Source organism: Rattus rattus, chromosome 2, assembly GCF_011064425.1.
Source record: "Rattus rattus isolate New Zealand chromosome 2, Rrattus_CSIRO_v1, whole genome shotgun sequence".
Lineage (NCBI taxonomy): Eukaryota > Metazoa > Chordata > Mammalia > Rodentia > Muridae > Rattus > Rattus rattus.
Window position 1 is genome coordinate 227,280,644 of NC_046155.1, and position 21,728 is coordinate 227,302,371.

The 21,728-nt window shown below is 39.6% G+C and overlaps 1 protein-coding gene across 3 annotated transcripts in view; it reads left to right on the forward strand.

Moving 5' to 3' along the window:
* Stxbp5 (syntaxin binding protein 5) overlaps window positions 1-21,728 on the forward strand; it is a 143,521-nt gene that overhangs the window by 112,276 nt on the left and 9,517 nt on the right. The window contains exons 19-22 of one of the 3 annotated variants that reach the window (XM_032894986.1): window positions 5,309-5,374; window positions 9,103-9,162; window positions 9,266-9,313; window positions 15,939-15,989. In XM_032894986.1, coding sequence (XP_032750877.1) covers window positions 5,309-5,374; window positions 9,103-9,162; window positions 9,266-9,313; window positions 15,939-15,989 — 225 coding nt within the window. The remainder of the gene's footprint in view (window positions 1-5,308; window positions 5,375-9,102; window positions 9,163-9,265; window positions 9,314-15,938; window positions 15,990-21,728) is intronic. The other 2 variants (XM_032894987.1, XM_032894988.1) reach the window with 2 other exon arrangements.

Here is a 21,728-nt window from a genome sequence, read left to right on the forward strand (position 1 = left end):
CCACTAACACTAAAGTGAACAGTCAATATTTCTATAATTAAAGTTATGTGTATATGGTTTGTCCGTTTCTAAATGTCTGACTGCTGTGCATTCCCTCCCCGTGTTGTGATATGGCATGGTGTGTCAAAGCAGTTTATAGCTCTCGTAGGGAGATTAGCATCTGCACCTGTATGAGCTGCTTGACCATAAGCGCTGCACCGTGAGTGTAAGGCCAGTAAGCAAGGCTAGTGTTACTAGTGACCACTGGGCAAGAAGGTGTGTACTAGGATGTCATGATTCACATCCTGTGCAGCGAGATTTCAGCATAATACCGAAAGAAAGAAGTGCCTAATTTAAAGTTAAGGACTATTTCTAGAATTTACCCTTTAATGTTTCAGATCAGGTTAGCCGTGAGTAATTGAAGCCATAGAAGGTGAAATCGTAAGAAGTGTGTGTGTTCAGTGTGATGGGTTCAGAGTCGATTGTGAAGGGGTGCTGGCAGATCGGTCAGCAGGTAAGACACAGGTAGATAACAGCAGGAGCTCACTAAGGATGATTGTAGTAAAGTGCAGGTCTAGCGAGTGGTTTTGTCAGGACCCACGTAAGGCTGGATGCCATAGGATGTGTCCATAGTCCCAGTGCCTGGAGGGTGAAGGCAGGCATAGCCCTTGAGTTCACTGTCCAACCCAGCAGCCATTAATGAGTTCAATGAGGCTCTGTCTCCAACACTAAGGTGGAGAGCAGAGAGAGGGAAGGCAATCCATGTAACATTCGCCCTCCATACACACATGTATGTGTGCACCACATGCGCCTGTGCACACATCCAATAGATGAATATGCACAATTAGCTATAGAAATGAGTTTCCATTTTAGGGCCGCGTGTGTGTAGACTTGTTTTTCTCCTTCCACCTTCTTACCTGCATTCCAGGGCTTGAACTCAGATTACCAGGTTTGGGTTGTAAGTGCTTTACCTGATAAGCCATCGTTCATGCACAACATTGACTCTTAAGTCTGAGAACCACATATTTCAGGAAGTTAAACAGGTGTTTAATGGTGAATTCTGTGAAATTTTTTCAAACCAGACCAGCACCATTGACTCAAAGTCCCTAGTTCAACAGGACACGTTTCATGATAGGTTGACGTAACCTGACGTAGCAAACTGCCGTCTGTGAACAAGTCTGGCCCACCTGAGTCTTCAGGTAGTTTTACTATGGCAGTGCTGTGCTAGTCTCATGACTTGGCACGCCTAGTATAGAGTACACACTCTGGTAATAGTTCTCTCATAAGTTCACTGTTACGTACTTTAAATAGTAAATTACGTTTCCTACTGGGGTATCTGAAAGAGAAGGCCAGCTTACTAAAACCGGCACTGTTTAAAGGGTAATTACTGCGCTTGGCAGCACGATAGGTTGGAAATTATAACTCCTGCTTTCATTGTTTGGGTGTATTTTACTATCAGGGTTTCCCTGCAGCTCAGCGTCCTACTTCGTGATTGCTCCCCAGGACGGCCGTGCAGTAAGAGAGGGAGCACATTGGGCACAGCCCATGTGGTGCCTGCAACACTTGGCAAACGTGACTTCTTTAACCACAACTTACTGTGTGACTGGAGTAGCAAGTGAAAGGGGGGAAGGCAGAAGAGGAGGTAAAGGAGAGGAAAGATGTCAGAGGATAGATCTACACCTCCACCATGCAGGGCTGGGGGAGCCCGATCCCAAGTGAAAGCAAAGAGATGGAGAGGGCTTCAGTGTTTCTGTCTTTAACTCATTTAATGTGCTACAGTATAGTTAACATTCATATTAAGTTATATCAGCCCACTTTCTTTAATTGAGCCTCTTAATCTTTTCCTAGACTATTTTAAAATGATAGTTTTATCTATGTGAGTGTGTGTGTGTGTGTGTGTGTGTGTGTGTGTGTGTGTGTGTGTGTGCGCGTGTGCATTGGTGAATATGGAGTTTCTTCAATCATTTCTAACTTGGGGCGGAGGGGCGTGGTCTCAAGAAAATCGGAGCTCACTGATTTGTGTATGCTCCAGAGATCCAGACATCCCCACCTTATCAGTGCTGGGATCCCAGGTACCTCACAGCTGGCTTTGTGTGGTCTTAGGATCTAAACTCAGGTCCTCATGCTTGTGGGGCAGGCACTTGACTGACCAAGTCATCTCTCCAGCCCCTGAAATGATATTTTCTTACACAGTGTTTTCTGAAGTTCTGTAGAATTTATAGTGCACTGAGAATGTAGCGATGACAAAAATGCTGAGAGATTAAAATCCTCACAGTTGCTATTTTTGTAAATACTTGTGAGTAACCATATTTTGGTTGTAAATTATTACTGCCATTTAGAAATCTTGAGTCATAGTCGTATCTCAAGTATTTTGACCAAGTATTTTGCCAGGTTGAATACAAAACTAAAATTAATCCTGCGGTCTTAGAATTAAATACTAGATATTTTTAAATCTGGAACTCTCGAATGATGACAATTTTTAAAAACACTGATTCTCAGTCAGCAATGAAGATTGATAATACATAATTTAACCTATAAAACACATTTGATAAATGAAATTTGATACTAAGATTGTCTGAAAATTATAACCATAAAAGCTTTCTTAGCAACCATAGCAATTATGAGATTGATTTTTTTAAATAATAGGAAAGCAGACACTGCCCCCATGAACATACGTGGTTGTGACACCTTACTCTCGTAAGCTTTAATAATGTGCTGTCCAGTTTCTGAGCTAATCCAGAATCCCCAACAGTCTCCCTCCTATTTTAATGATATGTATGTGTATGTGTGAGTGCATGTGTGCTCATGCATGTACATTTTCATGTATGTGTTTGTCTATGTGAATGTATGTTTGCATGTGCTTGTGTATCTGTATGTCTCTGTGTGTATGTGTATCTATTAGTGTGTCTGTGTCCATGTGTGTCTGTGTCTTGTTTGTGTGTCTTTATGTATCTCTGTGTGTGTATTGCGTGTATGTGTCTGTGTCTTTGTGTCTTTGTATGTATATGCATGTGTGTGTATGCGTGTGTGTGTGTGTATGCATGTGTGTGTGTGCATGCATGTGTGTGTGTGCATGCGCGTGTGTGTGTGTGTGTGTGTGTGTGTGTGTGTGTGTGTGTGTCCATCCATTGATCTGTCCTTTAGTCAGTGTTCCTTGAACATGGGCAGGGAAGGTTATTTACTTGAACAAGATCAATTTACTAAGTAATGAGAAATATGCTCCCTCTACCTCAGTAACCATTAGCTGCCTATTGTTCTGCAAAGAGCAGGGGGCGTCATGACCCCCTTCAACACTTCTCATGGGAGGTTGATTGGACCAGTCACATGGGCCTCGTGTAACTACTACTGTGAGTTCTTGAGTGCAGCAACAATGTCATGTTCAGAGGACAGCAGTTGACGTCACCCACTCCTGACCCTCAGCTCTGCACCCTCCCTGCCCACCCGTTTGCCCTGTTCCCTCAGCCTGGGAAGAGTTAGTACATGATTTGTGTAGGGCTGAGCACTCAAAGCAAGTATTCTCAACAGTTGGACAAGGTATGAGTCCCTTCCTTAAGTCTTACCCACTGGGAAAAGATACTCTAGGACGCAGAGGGCGTTGGCCTGCGAGTGTAAGCATAACTGTTCAGAAGGCCTTTGGGGGCTGCGGAGATGGCTCAGTGTTAATAGCACTGGCTACTCTTCTAGAGGTCCTGAGTTCACTTCCCAGCAAATACATGGGGGGTACAACTGTCTATCTATAAAGGGAGCTGATGCCCTATTCTGGCCTGCAGATGGATACAGAGCAGACCACTCATACATTAAGTAAATAAAGTTTAGGGAAAAAAAGATAGTTTGACACTCTATCAACTTAGAAAAGCCACAGTAGTAGATTTTTACACACACACACACACACACACACACAGAGAGAGAGAGAGAGAGAGAGAGAGAGACAACATGCACAGACACACATTCATACACACAGATGTGCATACACACACCAATGTATATGAATATGCACACAGACACGTATATATACCTAGATGCACACATGCTACATAAGCACATGTGTGTGCATACACACGCACTCGAGTGCACACACACACACACACACACCATCACTATCACCATCACCATCACCATCACCTCCCTGGCACAGAGTTTTGATCTCTTTTAGAGTCCGAAGCATGAATTTCCTCCTGTGGACTGGCCTCAAATCCAATTAGAAGTTGCTTTGTTCAGTAACCCCATGAGTGTTGCCAGTGTTTCACACCATGCCTAGCAAGTCAGCACCATAGCTCAGAAGGCCAGCTGTGTGAGGTTTTTGGTAACTTTTCCCTGGAAGCCCACATAGCGTTTTGCAGTGCTACAGATGCTAGCCAGCAGGGAGGAAGCTCTGTTCCTGCTTGGTTTCTGTGCAGCCGAAGTATGTGGTGTCTTCAACAGGAAGGTCTTATCCTCTCGTTCTGGCAGGCATCTCGGAGTAGCATAGCCTGTACTGTTTGGGGTGGGGGTGGGGTTCTGGCACCTTCCAGACCAACAGCTCATAGGGAGGCATCTCACACATGGTGCTGGTGGTTTTGTTTAGCAGTCTGACTTCTGGGGGCAGCATCATTCACCTGCGGGGTGCCTGCCTTTACTTCCCTTATTATTATTCCTGTTTATGAGCTGGTAGCTTTCCATGGGGCTTGTTCATAAGCCTACATCTTAGTTAATCCTTTCTCTTTACCTCCTCATAAAGTACTTTGCAGCATTTTTTATAATAATTTAGGCCAACTTATAATATGGATCATATATAATTTAAATAATTCATGTCTAGTTGAGAAAATTGTTTAAGAGGTTTAAATGTGTGATATTACAGTTTTTAAGAGGGATACTGTATAGGATAGGTAATGTGAAGTATAATTTTAAGAGCTACGAAATGTTTTCTTAACTATTTTAAAATACTTAAGTGATATGGTCAAGATTTACTTGAGGAAAACCTCTTAGAAATTTAAATTGAGGATTCTTGGGATAAAGAATCACCAAGCTTAAGCATTTCTTCTTCCTTGCAAAATTCAAAAGAGCCTGCCACGCCTGCACCCTGGGGTTTGGTGGATCCTGCGTCATGTCTGCTGTACTTAAAGGACAACATAGGAACTCCCTGAGAAAGCTGTTTCTACATCTCTTGTCCAGCAGGCGACAGCTGTATTAGTTCAATGTGTTTGATTGCCAGAATGTTCCCATGGCAAGCCCCTCACTGCCATAGTCTGTCAGTTTGCCTTCAAGTGGTTCCCGGTGAGGTGGGCCCTGTAAGAGGGAGAGGAGTTGTGTAAACTGGAGTGGGCTCATTAGCTCTTGCTTTGCCTTTCAGCGGGCCTGTGTGATATTACCGAAGGAACTGTCGTCCCAGAGGATCGCTGCAAATCTCCAACTTCCGGTAACCTGGTTTTACTTCATTAATAATTATTAATCTTTTAAACACTAAGATGACATATTGGTATATCTTTTCATCAACACTTAAGTCTACATATGAGAAACATCAGCTGTCTTTCTTAAAGTTTTAACTGCTTTAATAAGTAAAAAGAAGCACCATGTGCTAATTACGAATCCATGGCTGTGTCTGCTCAGGGTTGTGTCATTGCTTAGCTCTTACAGTTACAATGTCGGATGTATTTTCTACTTGTCACTAAGTAGACATTCTAGTCAGGCCTCTAGATACTTCTAGATCTACGCCTCTGGATTCTACTGGCAATGGTTAGTAGCATGGACTAAATCAATTCGGTCTTTTGGTAGTTATTAAATCATATCCATTCCAATGCTGTGACAGATTTTTTTTCTTTTTTGCACAATGATCAAACCCAGAACCTAACCCCAAATGTTACTAACGGTTTTGATGCCTGTAACCACAGATAAAGAAATGGACTCTTAGGAATATTGAAGTTTATTTACATTTGGGTTTTTTTTTTTCATTTTAATTGAGGTCATTTCTAGTATATTTATGGGCTTATTAGAGCAGCTTCCTCCTAGAATGATTTTTTTTTTTTTTTGACATAAGTAACACCATGTTTAGGCTTCTGTCTTTTACTAGCCATTCTACTGTCTTGGAAAGAATTGTAAAGTGGGATGTGCTGCCAGGAGTATTTCGTATTACTCTCACATTTCAGTTTGCACTTTGTTAGCCCTAAGTTGGTAAAAGCTTTTGTGTTTTCTTTTTATAATTGTTTTTGCTAATGTTACACAAATTGATAATGTCATCTTTCAAAATTAAAGAATGCTCTAGGGAAGAGACCCATTGGCAAGTGCATGGTTTTCAGGAGATGTGAGGTTGTTCCACTGGACCCACACAGAAAAGCCAAAAATAGTGATTGATTTTTTTAATCCCAGCACTGGGGGAGTTTAGACAAGTGGATCCCTGGGGCTTGCTGGCCACATAACCTTGCCTGCATGGCAGGTTCCAGGACAAGGGCCTCTGCCTCAAAACACAAGATGGACAGCACCCGTGGAAGGACCTCCACATGTATACATGTGTGAGTGCATGTGTAGACATATACACACATGTGCGGGCACACACATGAACATCCACTCACACAGCTCTCCACACAGGAGTCATGTTTTGTAAAGCTCCAATTTCGTTTGCTCATTAAACTTCTAAAACACCGAGGCGCGGAAGCCTCACCTCTGCCCACCACCAAGTAAGTTGTAACCTCAAGGAAATGGATGCTAAGTCCTGAGTTCTTAGTCTCAAGTATAAATCTTGCAATGATTTGGATGGCCTCTGCTTCTGCCCGATGGCGGAACTCTCTGAGGAATCAAATGTGTTCTCACACACCAAGGAAAGATCCCAAACTTCACAGGGACACCCGGCATCGAAAACACATGGGAGTGAGTGTGCAAACTGACACATGGAGATCGGGCCACAGTGGTCAGGCCACGTCTTACGGCTGGACCGTCTCTCTGCTGTGGTAGTGAGTGGAGGTCTTTGCCTGACTCTCACACTCTCTCCATTTATAGTTGCGTTGCCCATGTCCACTATTACTTCCTAGTTGAGAAATAAAGGAAGATTAATTATAATTTAGTCCTCTTACAAGTAACTAAAGTCTAATGACCAAAAAAATGGATTGAATTGACTCAGAAAAGCCACATTTTTTCCTTAATTTATTTACTTTTGGTATTTTGAGATTGGCTTGACCAACCTGGAGCTCACTGTACAAACCAGATTGTGCTCTGCTCCTGTGTTCTGTGATTAAATGTGCCCACACCTAGCTTTGTTTTGTTTTGTTTTAAGTTTCTTTTAATATCATGAAAATATCAAAAATACTTGTCTGGAATACAATAAGATAGGAATACAATAAATACAATACAATAAAATTGTCAAACTGCACATTGTAAATTATTAAAAACAATAGTTAATATTTTAAAAGTTAGTATTTGTAGGGAAGGAACATGATTTGTATAAACTGGAATTGGAACTTAAAATGAGTCCCTCGTAAGTTCTAAGAAGAGATCAGTATTTAAAAGTGTGCCTGCCGTCAAAATTTATCTGTAGACCAGAAGTTAGCGTGGAAATGGAGGCAACCGAGGACTTTTATATACCATAAATAATCAACACGGGCAGCTGCTCAGCTCATTATTATCAAAGCTCTCTTCAGGAAACATGCAGAGAGTTTCCCTTTGCACTTACTTTACAATAAACCAGGGGTCTGCGTGGCGCTGACCTCATGGCTGTCTGCAGCTGGATTTGCCAAATCCGCAGAAGTGGTGCCTAGGAGACTGGGATTGGCTCAGCCAGCACCTTAGAAGTGGGGGACTCTTCCTGTGCTGCGTGTTTATAGTTATACAGACAGATAGTAGGATGATACAAATGCATAGCATGATATAAATGCTGCCTCTGGTGTACACATGGGCCCTGAAGAAAATAAGGAATTGTAGACATCTCATGCGTTTGTTTAATTACAATAATCTGGCAGATTTAAATAAACTTTGGAACTTGTTTTTCAAATATAAATTAAAACAACCAGTGGTAAGCATCTTCGACTATATTGCCTGTTTATGTTTAGAAAACACTGAACACTTCTCTACTATTTATATATGAAGCTGTTAGCCTGATATTAATCTTGATATGAACTACATAAAATAAAGCTACTATTAATATCCATTTTACCATAAATTGATGAAGCCATTTGGTAGCAGAGATGACAATGTATTAAAATGGGACAGTGTCTGTGGCCATTATACCTTTTAAGTATATTGTATTTGTATGAAAACAGCCATATCTATATCTGATCTGGAACTATTACTGAGGTCAGCTATTACTTGGTTTTATGTTAGTTCTGTATGACATTTGGGAGAATCTATGAATGCTATTGACAGAAACAACATGGATTATTCAAAGAATAATGTTTGTAAACCTCTGTCTGTGTGATTATATTCTGCCCATGTTGCAGGTCTTTCTTGATGAGAATGTCCCCTGTCCATAGTAAAGAAGATGATTTTGGGGGGTCTGGGGCTCAGATTTTTGTGTTTCTACTGATTCACCAAGGTTGATCACTTTGATTGGGATTCTTTTAAGCATAGAAAAGGAAATATTTTTATTTACCTCCAGTTCTTTTTTATATAGTTGCATCTAGCAAAAAGGCTTCATTCACTTAGCTAATTTGCACTAGTGGTATCACCATAAAGTACACACCACGGGTCACAGATGGGTTGTAAAACTGTTGCAGTGAGGAAGGTCATTTGTGCATAAATTTAAAGATACTACATAATTTAATGGTGACCATTGTATCAGAAGGAAGTAAAGTACCATGAGGGCTTAAAGGGGAAAATAATCCCAAATTGGGAAGGTGGTGAATTATTTAATCTATGAGATATGTTGAACTGTACTTAATAGATATCTAAATGTCATATTTCCTTTCTGTGTTCTCTAACTTATAAAGTGCAGTAAGATTTTGCCCAGTTATTATACATTAAATAAATTTTTTTAGAAATAAAATTTGTATAGTAGTGTCTGCTATAAAAAATGTATACTATTTACTGTAGTACTACAATGATCTCCTAATTGTGGTCACCCGTTCTTGCTGGTCACCAGGATTTTAGTCTGTGATTGTTGCTGTGTTCTGTTTGTGACTGACCGTGTGCCTGTTCCTCATGTTGTCTCTATTTGTGTAGGTTCTTCCTCGCCACACAATTCAGACGATGAACAAAAAGTGAATAATTTTATAGAAAAGGGTATAGTATCTTTATTTTAAAGTATTTTGTTTTATTTATTCTTAATTTATCTAGTTTACTCTGAATAGATTTTTGACATTTTATATTAAAATATTATTTTCAGTGAAGACCCAAAGCAGAAAGTTTTCCAAGATGGTAGCCAGTGATCTAGGTAGGAAATAGAAGTTTTTATTTTGTTTCTAATCATTGCTCCATGCAATGCTAACCCAACACCAGAATATGATCCAGTGCATTGCATCTTGTGTATGTTAATTTGTCATTCTTTTGCTAAATAATAATCTTTGGGCTGTGTCTATTCTAAATGCATTTGGGAAATAATTCTTAAAATCAGTTAAATTGGGTTGTGGCTCTTTCTCTTGACTTACAGAGTGAATTATTCTGTTAACTTTTAGTTTCACTTTGTTTTCAAATAAAGCAGGGTTCAATTTATGCTCTAAATTCCAGGCTTACACTCTTTTTAAACTGTGAATCAGTTTTCGTTTATAGTTGTACTTGGATCTTTTTTTTTTTCTGCCGTTACTCCCATCTCTCTCATTTTACAGTCCCATTTCAAGGTAATGATCTTCTAAAAGATGGCATTGTCTGCCCATAACCAATATCGGTATAAGGTAATTGACCTTTCCTGCCAAGCCCCACCCCATGCACAAGTAAAGGACACTTATACTACTCTTGGTGTTCTGAACATAATTTGTAATGAATGGTCCGTCTAAGTGTAACGCCAAAGGACAAAATAAATAACCACACTTGGAAACTAGAGTTTTGTAGGTCACAAAAAGTGGAATATTCTCCAAAACTTGCAAAGTCTTGACAAAATAGTATCACAGAACACACACACACACACACACACACACACACACACACACACACACACACAGACACTCCCTACATTTTTATCACATATTCCTTGGGGTTTATTTTCTTTTTATTATTCGTGGGGTGATTGGGTGTATGTGTTTGTACAGTTATACTGTGGGGGAAGCATTCGTGTGTACAGATGCATGCATGTGCACATACTTGCAAACAAAGGACAACCTCAGGCATCATTCCTTAGGTGCCATCTTCTTTTGTTTCTTTTGCTTTGCTTTGCTTCGTTTGAGACAGGGTCTCAACTGACCTGGAGCTCACCAAGTGATGGACTAGACTGACCGGCCAGGAAGTCCCAGGATCTGTGTCTCCCTGCCGACTCTCGGCTCGGGGGTCTTAAGTGCACACCACCATGCCCAGCTTTGTTTAATGTGGGTTCTGGCAATGGAACCCAAGCCCTCATAGTGCAAGGCAAGCATTTCTACTGGGTGAGCGACATCACCACCCCTACCACATACGCCTTTGATCTCTCTAAGGTCGGTGAGTTTCTCTGCAGCTGGAAGAGGTTTTACTCTTCCTCAGTTTCTATGGTTGGATTTTAAAAACTACTACATGAAAACCCTTGTTTCTGAGCATTGTAAATTGAACCCTGTTTAATTATATTATTGGTAAATGACTATTCACCCTTTGGTCATTCTTAAATATGCTTTGGTAAAGGGCTTTTTTCAATTCTTTATTCTTTATTGTGGTTTCATAGTGAATCTGTTGGTAATAATAATTAAATCATTTTAATTAAGTACTAACTCTTCGCAACTAATTTCTTTCTAGCATATTGTATCCTGTTACATTCCAGTTCCGTCACTACTGTTCTTTTCTATAGTGAATTTACTAAGTAACTTTTACAGTTGTATTACCTGAAGTGAAAGAGTTTTCAGAAGTGCCTTTGTTAATGTAGATTGAGTGTGACTTCCGGTCCCCTGGCTTTACTTGCTTTATTAATGTGTATCTTCCCATGTGTTTTTTTCTTTCAAGTAGATACGTAACTTCAGATACTGTATGTTGAGATATGTAACAGATTTCCTGAACAGATTTGCTGGGCTGGAGGACATATTTGGAAGTGTATGGCTTAGCTCATGTTCATCTCGTCTATGCTTTTTTTGTTTTTCTCTTTGTCGTGCCAACCAATGCCTGTAGGAATGTTTCTTAGAAACTATGTCGACTTTATTCATCTTTCCAAAGTTATGCTAGTATATGATTCTTCCTGACTGTTTCTAACCAGGAACATTCTTCTCACCTCCAATATCTTTATTGTATTTTACAACACTTTTGCCCATGTCACTTTCTTGATATGACAATTGTTATATGGAAATAAAGGTAACGTCTCATGGTTTTCCTTTTTCAAATGGAATCTGTCCGATGTTCCATGAAAGAGATTTTGTAGTTGAAGTGTTTCACATTGGATATGCAATCTCTATATGCATCTCTATATTATAGTGTCTATGTAGAAGTGATTAGCATCAAATATGCTATTGGAAAACATGAAACATCAATGAACTGCCTTCCTAGATGAGTGTTGCTATGGAACACTCTTCATAAAAGTATTAGGCCTTGGGTCTGGAAAGATGGATCAGCAGCCGTTAAGAACACTGTTCTTGGAGAGGGCCGAGGCTCAGTTCCCAGCACCCACACCCACCAGCCCTTCGTACCTCCAAAGCCACTAGGAGTGCCCGTGTACCACGTGCATGCATGCAGAGCACTCACACACGTCTAATTTAAATGTCACTGAAGCTTAGCTGTAGAAGCCACGGGCTCCTTCAGCACTGCTAGCATTCAGTGGTCCTCACCACCCAGTCTGTAGCGCTCAGCCATGGCCTTGGGTGTTGTGCAGTGACCTTGTGGAGTAAAAGTTAGACCCACAGCTCGCTGCTGACAAGGAAACTGCCTCACACGGCCACTGAATGGTTCTGTTCCCAGCCTCACTCATTGGAGAATAATCACTGCTAGAGGTGGTACAGGGTGCCATTCACTTTAGCATTATTTTTAAATCTATTTATTTGAGGTAATGTTTTCACACCATGTATTTTGACCATGTTCCCCCTTTCTCCAAGCAGGGAAAATGAAGGTGTCTTTTCTTCTTGCCATAACGTCGACAATAAAGCGACGTCATGCTCTTGGTGACCCAAGAGCAGCTTTCTGATACAGTTATCTGTTATGTTGTCCATAGCATTGTACCAGCACTATAGTTTTTCTTATTTAATCAGCCTAGAATCTCATGAACTGTTATTTCTCTATTTTGCAGATGAGAGACCTGAGCATAAGTTCTATGTTGGCTGCACAGCCGAATAATAAAGCAGAATGTGGGATACAGTAGTCTAGTTCCACTGTCTGTCCTGTGTTATGTCTTAGAGATATTTGGTAAACGCCATAAAGATTTTATACACATTTATATGCATATATAATATACAATAGGAACATATTATGCAATTTATACATGATCTGGCTATGGATCTACATTGCTGCATGGTAACTTGCGGAAGAAGGGCTCATAATCAAATTCTGTACATGATTATTTTTTATTGACAAGGGTTTATTTTTTAAATAATAATATCATTTAAATTTTTAAGATAGATTTATTGAAGGGAAAGAGCAAATTCTGTCTGAATACCAAATCCTGTCCACTGCTTTGGTACCCATTGCCTAAGCATACTATATAGTCCCTAGATATCTAACTACCTTAAAAATCACACTCAAGAGAGTGAACAGGAGCAAACTGGAATACACTGGCCACTGACCCCAAAGCCCAGCTACTTCTCTTGGCTCCTCCTTGGCAGCTAGTCCAGGAAACGACTCACAGTGACTTTCTTACTCTTGTGCAAGAAGAGTAACACCTAAAGAAATAGTCGTGGCATATGATGCAGTAATGCCATGTGCAAAGAAAAGTTCCATGCGTGTAGAACACACGTAGTGTGCTTGCCTATTCTGCCGGGACAGCTGGAGTACAGCTCTGTGTTCAGTGGGCAGCACTCTGTGCTAGACCATAGTTTTTCCTATAGCATTTGTTAAAATGGGGATCAGAGACTTCTGTCCTAGGACATGGAGGACCAGCTGATGGTTTACGTCTCAGTGAACCCTGGAGTCACTCTGAAGTCAGTTTAAGCGAAGCGAGTGCTTTGTTGGCCATGTGTTCTCTTCATTGGTTATTTTCACACGAGTCCAGATGACTCTAATGCAGCCTCAGATTTACTCCTTACACTTCTGTTCTACATTATCAACTGATTAATGTACGCAGCTTCAATATTCTCATCCTTCATACATAGGGAGATTAAGTGGAGTCCACGGTCTCGCTCTGTGGTGCTGACCTCAGGACCAGCCAAGCTGATGGATGCTGGGATAACAGGGGCTGCAGTTAAAAAGATTGAGCAATTAGCAGAGTTAAAACAATCTGAGTACATAATTAAAACATTTTGACAGTTATAACAAAATACTATATGTGTGCTTTTCCCAGTATTGAAAAATTATTGGAATTGGATCAGAATTGCTAGAGAAATATTTAATTGTACTCCTGATTTTTATATAATACAAAAATATGGTGCTAGGCAGAAAATTTTATTTTATTGGAAGGATGTTTCACAGTTTTGAAGATACTTGAGGCTATATAAATTTATTTCTAGTGGAAATTCTAAAGAAAATCAAAAGAATTTAATGAAATTTGGAATTTTTTTGTGAGCAAAATTTTAGCAGGTCACAAGTCTGGAAACTGAATCAAAGTATATAAAAGTACAGGACTCTTCTATACCCGCACTTGCTCTGAAATAATGACACAGAGACCTGGTATGTTTATTAAAAGCTTCAGGTACTCAGCTGGGCAAGGTTCGCATCTATTCTAACCCAACTATACTGGCTACTACCCAGCCTCCTGCCCTGTTACCTGCCATCTTCGTCTACCCCAGCTGCTTCCGCTCCATCCATGTACCAATGGCCACCCTCCCACGAAGACCTCCTCTGACTCCTCTCTCCATGTGGGACCCCACACTGGGATCAGAAGTCCTACCTTAGCTCTCCTCCCCCTCTATAGGCTGATCAGCTCTTTATTAACAAGTCAGAAATGATGGAGAACAAATTTTACACAACATTGAGATGAGCTGCTTCAATAATCAAGACAGTAAGACAGTGCCAGTATCCAAACTACAACCAGATCTCTGGGCACAATAGTCCGCATCTGAGTACACAGTGCACAAAACTAACCCCCAACCAAAGTGTCAATAAAACATTTATAATTAATAAAATAGCCATTTCATAGTATTTACTTCAAGAGGGATTATTTACAAATTATTTGCGATAGCTCATTGTTCTGTATGTATCTCTATGTTGAATTTTGGTTTTGAAATAAGAAGTTGAGCTTATGTTGACATATGACATCACCCCTTTCCCAGGAATATTATCAGAGAATTGGGATAGCAAAGCACTGTCCGTCTACAAATGCAGTAACGAGGGACTGATGTTTGAGAAGCGTGAATTAGTGGCTCATAATAACTGGCCTAGCAGAGTCGTGGGGACTGCAGAGTTGACATCCATGACATAAGAGTCTTTTAAAAGTTTCTTTTGAGCTCTGCAAGACTGATTTTTCTATTTCAAGTTTCACATGTCACCAGTTTATTTATATTGGGCCCCTGGTATCTGGTGAAAACTTCATTAGCTTCTTTGAAAGTGTTGATTTAATATTGTCTTCAGAAGAGTGTTTGAGGAACACGTCTTCTAACTCTAAGGTTATTCTACGTCAGATACAATAGCACCAGGTATGGGATGTGAACAGCCGTGACTGTAGTCAGCTCTTCTAATTTTGTATTGCCTCGTACCTCTCCCCTCAGACATAGTAAGCTGGCAAAGAAGAAATGACTGGTATATAAATGTGGCCAACTGGAGGATCCTAGGTAGCTTAGACGAGCTGAGCAGTAACTACATGACTTCCTCCCTACCCCAAAGCCCCTCCCAGTCTACCTAAAGCCTATTCCTAACACTGGATTTGTCATTTTTTTAGATGTGGAGGTTATGTACTATGACTGGATTTCTCTTTGTTTACATGGCGCCCTTATGGACTAGCAGGGTCTGTGCTTTAAATATCTCCTAACCATCCAAACTTTAACCAAATGTATGCATTCGTGTATTAACCACTATTTTTTTTTCACAATCTCACATAGGGAGCACTGTTCTCTCGCGCATGCACTACCACTAACAGAATAGTTGTAGCAAACTGACTCCTAACTTAAACCACTTCCTAAACTAAAGCGACAACTGATTTTGAGGATGGAAAGTGAATTCCATGAAGCTTGTGGATGAACTTAGAATTTTTCTATCATACAGAAATACCTATATTTACATTTTATATAAATATCATGATTTTAAATTAATCATTACATTTTTTTTTACTGAACTAGAAATGGAAGTATTAATTTATACCAGATAATAGTTCTGTCAGATATGTTTATTATACAAATATTTTGATTTATTTAGAGATCAGGCGTGTCTTATATTCTAAACACTAGCTTTAAAGCAATGGCGAGTGCGGAAGCCATGGCACTGGGAGCTAGGAAGACCTTCCGTCCACATCCTAGCCTGTTCTCACACTGTGCTTCACCTGCAAACAGTCCTTCTGAGGAACGACTTTTCTCTTGTGGAAAAGCCAAGCTTCTCCTGTAGCCCTAAGCAATCATTAATTTAAGTAAAGAGTGTATAATGCTACCCTTGAAGGAAGAGCTTCAAGCACACAAAGATTACATCAAGTGAGTACAGACTTGTGAAAATTTGGAAGTAAGATTTGTTTCTTCCACTCTTGATGTTACTAAACATAGTTTAATGACCCCAGAATCTTGATTTAGGAATAAAATTATTCACTTCTATCTTAAAAATCAGTTGCTATGATAAATATCAGTCAAATATTTCTCAAAATTTTAAAAATATATTTTATTTTTCAGCAAAGATGTCAAGGAAATTAAGCTTGCCAACTGATCTAAAGCCTGATTTAGGTAAGTAGAATCAAGATCCAAAGACCTTGGACCTTAGGGAGGAACTGTGGCAGCTTCAGGAGGAGGTTCTGCCCCTGGGTCAGTGGAAGGTCCCCAGGTCAAGGTGAAGATAGACTTGTGGTCCATCAGCACAGGACAGTAGGAAAGTGGAGCCCTGAAGATAAGAGATTACTGTACATCAGGGCTACAGTGACAAGATGCTCAGTGATTTACCTTTTGAAACAGTACTTAAGATGCACACTCAGGGAAAACAAAACACACATGTACTTGCTTCTCATGCTCTTTCTCAAATAAAATTTGGTCACGCTTTCTTGATTATGGTTTAATTTTTACTGAAACTATTTACATCCCAGCCATTCTAAAGTCTGTTGTAAATTCTACACCCCTAATTCTGTACTAACTTACTATTTTTAAAATAGGCAACTACTTTTTCATGTAGAACGAATCTCTCATTAAATTGTCATTGTTGACCTTGATAGTAAATGAGGGGTACTGTCTGATAGTCCTTTTCTGTATCTCACTCATTGTGAAAGCCGTGAGAAGGCACTCAAACACTGTACTGTAGTCTGTCTCACAGCAACGCCCGGTGTTTTGTACTGACAGATGGAATCGCGGTAAAGGTAACAATATCTACGTGGTACAGCAGGGTTCTCAGCCTTCCGACACTGCAACCGTTTAATACAGTTCCTCGCCTGGGTGGTGCTGATTGCTACTTCGTAACCGTAATTGTGCTACTGTTATAATTCGTAATGTACGTATCTGCTACGCAGGATAGCGGATATGCTCCGAAGGTGCCGAGACCCACAGGTTGAGAACCACTGTAGTAGAGGCCTCATTTCCCTCTAGAATGCCCTCCCTGCAATATCTAGTTTAATTGAAGAAGGAGCACTAAAGGGTGCTTTTGCTGAATGTTATCTCACAGATGACTGATTGCCACACACATTCCTCTCCCCAGTTATTAACTAAATTCCTTGTCAGACTTAGGTGTTGGTCCTGTGCAACATACTAATTTTAGCATGTCTCACTGACATTTCTCTTACCGCTTTTATACTGAGAGGAAGCATGTGGTAAATAGTATAGGCATACTAGTATATAGCTATGATCAGAAAGTTCTGAGCATAGGAAAAGTAATTTAGTTGAATTATATACTCTTAAACGGAAGTGAAAATTAATCATAGAATGCAAGCTAACTCCTGTTTCTAGAAGATCAACATCCTTTATTATAAAAATGAAAATCCCAGTGCCATATGTGTGTGTGTGTGTGTGTGTGTGCGTGTTTGTACGTCATTGTCAAAGAATAAGTTTAATTGAAAGCGTTTATGTAAAACCATAGAAGTATGATTTATAACTAAAAATATAAAAGTCATAATTTGAACCCAAGTAGTTTTTAGGCTTCCATGTACATATTTGGTCTGGAAGAGGATCCAGGATTTTCATCCCACATGTGGAGAGGCCTGTGGTTTCAGTAATAATAAACTTCGCCAGTTAAGCTAACTGTGAGTCTTTCAGTGTCTCACAAGTATCCTATTCCCAAGTACCCATTTAGAAGTGCCTTGGCACCACGGCACACATCTTTAATCTTTAATCCCACAACTCAGGAGAATCTGTGAGTTCAAGTTCAGCCAGATCTACAGAGCAAGTCTCAAGGCAGCCAGGGCTGTCTTTTAAAGAGGGGTGTGTGTGTGTGTGTGTGTGTGTGTGTGTGTGTATGTGTGTGTGTTGTCAACGTCAACACTGTACCAGGCATTTAGTCTGTGTGTCCATCCTGCTTTTGTAGGCCTCTTTAATTACTTGTTACATGATACTTTTCAAGATGTCTATGTAGATTGAATAAGAATGATAATATGTAGTATTATGATCATAGCTGGCATTTGGCATGCTAGCAACCTTTATCTTGTTCTTCATAGTAAATCCGTTCACCATTGTCTAGCAGTGCACACCTGTTCTTCCATTCTCAGTCATTCAGGCAAAAACATCGAGAGGTTTGAAGCCAGTCTGGTGTACACACTGAGGCCATGTCTCAGACAAGCAGTTTCATGAACACTTCTGCTTGGTTTAGCTTATGCACTTTCTAAAACGCCATGCTACAAGACCCGGGAAAGTTGAAGTCGTATTTCATGAAGTACTGAAACTTCAGACTTAATCAATTCTAAGTAGATGATAAAATAGGCAACTGAGATCTACCATGTTGGAACTTAGCTGCTAGGCCATGGAGCCTGAGAGTTCCTTTGATGATCTCATTCTTGTTGGTAAATCACATAATAAAACTGCTATATAGTTTTACATTTTGATGTTAGATTAGTACATTAAATTAATGCACTGTCTACTGGTGGCTTTGAAGGAACATTTAAAATGTAGATTATTGTTAATTAATAATTTTAACAAGCTTGACAGATTTTCCACCTGTTTACTGAAATTTCTGTTTCCAACTTTTCTTGTATCATTACTTCCCACTATTATCACCAGGGCACAATTAATATTTGCTGAATCATATACGTATTGTTTAAGCAACAACATATGTTATTGGAAAATACATTTAAATTTTAATTTTAAAAAGTAGCTTTTAAGGTTTTCAAAAGTTAATAAATTCTTATAGTCAGTGTCATTTTATAAACTCACCCACAAGTGTGGTATTTGTTGATTATAGAAAGTTGTTTCTTTTATATGAAGAACTTTAGTCATTTTCTGTTGCTTTAACAAAATACCCAAGTAGTTAATAAAGAGTTTATATATTAATAATTTACATTTTAAAGATCGACCTGCATGGTACCCTCATCTGCTTGTCTCTAGTCAGGGCTTTAGGCTGCATTACATCATGATGTATAAATAGCATCATGGTGGGAAAGTGTGTCAGAGGAACAGGTCACATGGCAGCATGCCCAGAAGTGAGACAGAGTTAGAGGCCAGCCTTGCTCTTTTTATTTGGCCCCTTCTCATGTCAACTGGACTAGGGTGACTTCAGAACCACACACATGTCTTCTGTGGCTGGTGCTGCAGTGGCCTGCACCTCCCCCTGCATCCTGTCCCTAATGGTGTGTCACTGTCAGCATTGCCATTCTGAAGAGTGAACTTTCAGCACGTGAGCCTTTGGATGACTCCCTCACAGTCTGTGATGTCACAGACATCACAGCAGTTACCTTTTCCTCCACCTTATCTCTAGCAGAAGTGCGGACTGTTGAACAGAAGAAGGATGAGTTTAGAAACTACAGTTAGATGCAACCCTCACTAGTGTCAGCTATCATCAAAATCATGTTTAATAAAATTACTAGGGAAATGTTTTCAATTTATGAATGTAAATTTGTTTGCAGGAAGTTTGCAAGAGTATAAGGATTGAGTAATACTTTTTTATATTACTAAAATACACCTTAGAAAGCTTTTTTGCAGTTTTATTAATGACACTTGAGAAAATATTGAAAGCCATGATTTCAAAAGTGAAGTGTACTAGGCATGATTTTTATGTTTCTGGAAATTTTAATATATCCTAATAGCAGTGTTGAGCAGAATGTCTCAAACTGTCTGTCATAGTTCCACCTTCAGTGTTTATTGAATCGACTTTACAAGTGAAGCAGTAGAACATTGTGGAGAGCATCAAAAACCATCTTAGAACAGAAAGTAAGACAAGTCTGAAATAACTGGGGACAGCTATTTCATGACAACTCTGGGAGAGAAGAAAGTTCAATAGCTGTAGACCCAGAGGCCAGAGGACCTCTGTGGCTTAGGAGCCCTGAGAAACCGACTGAGACTGCAAATGGTGCTTGGTACCAAAGGGTTGGATGTCTTAAATATGGGCCACGTTTCTGCTGGGGCCATCCTGGCCTAGAGATGAGATGCAGAGTGGGACTCTGGTGTGGTTTTAAAAACTGATGATCCCCAGACATTCTAGCTCCCTAACGATACTGAAATGCTGATAACTTCTGAAAAGTATTAGCAACGTTCTTGCTCCTTCTGAAGGTTTAGGTGATTGACATTTGTGTAATGTGTCCTTTGTTCTATCTCGGCAGGAACTGCAGGGCTCTAACTTTCAACCTGCAGGTCAGAAATCACAGGAAAGAAAAGGGACACTTTGAGTATAAAGTGATTATAGTGATTATATCTAAGTTGTAAAATTTTTCCTGTGAAAGATATCTAAGAAACAGGGGGAAAGTGGAAAGATCCTAGTGGGGCACATTCTAATCTTTGGAGCAATAAACTTCTATTGAACCAGTAGAAGAAAATAATGCATACATATACACATAAATTCATATACAGATTCACCCATGTGCATTTATACATTTCCATTCAAATCAGTTGGGTCCAGTTTGCATACATTCTCACAATTATCTACTTAGACAACACACACACACACACACACACACACACACACACACACACACTCACATGCACTTGGAACAAAAGACCAAGCACCAGTGCAGAAAGAACTCACTCATTCTGGACAAAATATGAGCTCCAATCTTTATTGCATAAGAAAGAAAAAGCTTCTACCCTTTTAATGCTAAGTGAGATAAGCCGAAGATTTTAAGAAGAAAGCTTGTTCCTTTTGATAAGATGAAGTCTGTCTTGCTATTAAGAATGGACCTGTTCTGTCCCGTGGCAAGGAGAAGCCTCCCTGCTCCTTCTGCTCTCTGTAGCTTATTTCCTCTTTCCCTCTGCATTCTGCACATTGCTCTTATAGTTTTTATGTTACCTATAGTCTCCTGTTATTCCACTCTGCATTTTCCTTCTAATCTTACTCTCCTCTCCTGCTCTGATGTTGCAATAATGCTCTTATGCTCGATGCCTTTTCTCCCAATGCTATGCCTGTACTTCTAAGTTCTTCTTGATTTCAGTTCTGTCTAAAAACTTCTCCTCAGCTCAGTTCCTCTGACTCTTCTCATTTTCCTCAGCACTTATACATCTTTCAGCATGATTACCTGTTAAAAAGTTCATCACAAGTTCACACATAAAATCAAATCATAAATTGAAATAGAAGTTTACAACAGAGAATGTTTGCATGCAAATCCATCAGGAGTAATTATCTGGCTAAACAGTCATCACCTGTCACAGCTCCACAGTTCACTGAAGGTCCAAAACTATAAGTTATTAGTGAAGTTTTGTATAGATAAACCCATATCTTTCTTCTATCTCAGCACCTATAATAAATTGTTAGTTCCCTTTTATGACCTTTGGTTAATGGTTTTACAACCTCTTGAAATGTGCTCTGAGTAGTAGAAAGTAGTAATTAACTGGTGGCACATGGGAGACTGACACAGTTCTCATTGCAGAGTTTTGACTATCAGAAGAGACCTAATAGCAGTCCTACTATAAAAGAGCTTAATAGTCACTGATATAATTTTAGGAATTCTTATCGGATCATCACTAAGAATTAAGAAGTTATCCATTTGTCTATATAGCATCACTACAAGACAGTACATCTTCATAGATCTGCAGAGATCTTCTCAAAAGAGTGGGCTAATACCTAGTGATCGTCAAATATGTTTAATAATAACAGGAAAGCATATTAATAGCAGGATTTCCTAAAATGCTTTATTCCTGGGCCTTGCCTATTGGAGCTTCATCATAGTTACTAATCTAGAGCAAAGTCATTTCAGGAAGATCACCTGGTAGGTATTAGCTTGTCCTATGATGGCTCCTGACATGTTTGGAAAAAAATTCAAAAGTCTCCATTTGGATTCTATAGGAAACTGAAAAGGTATAACATTGGGAGACAGAGCCAGAAAGTTAAGGTTTGAGGTGAGGGTT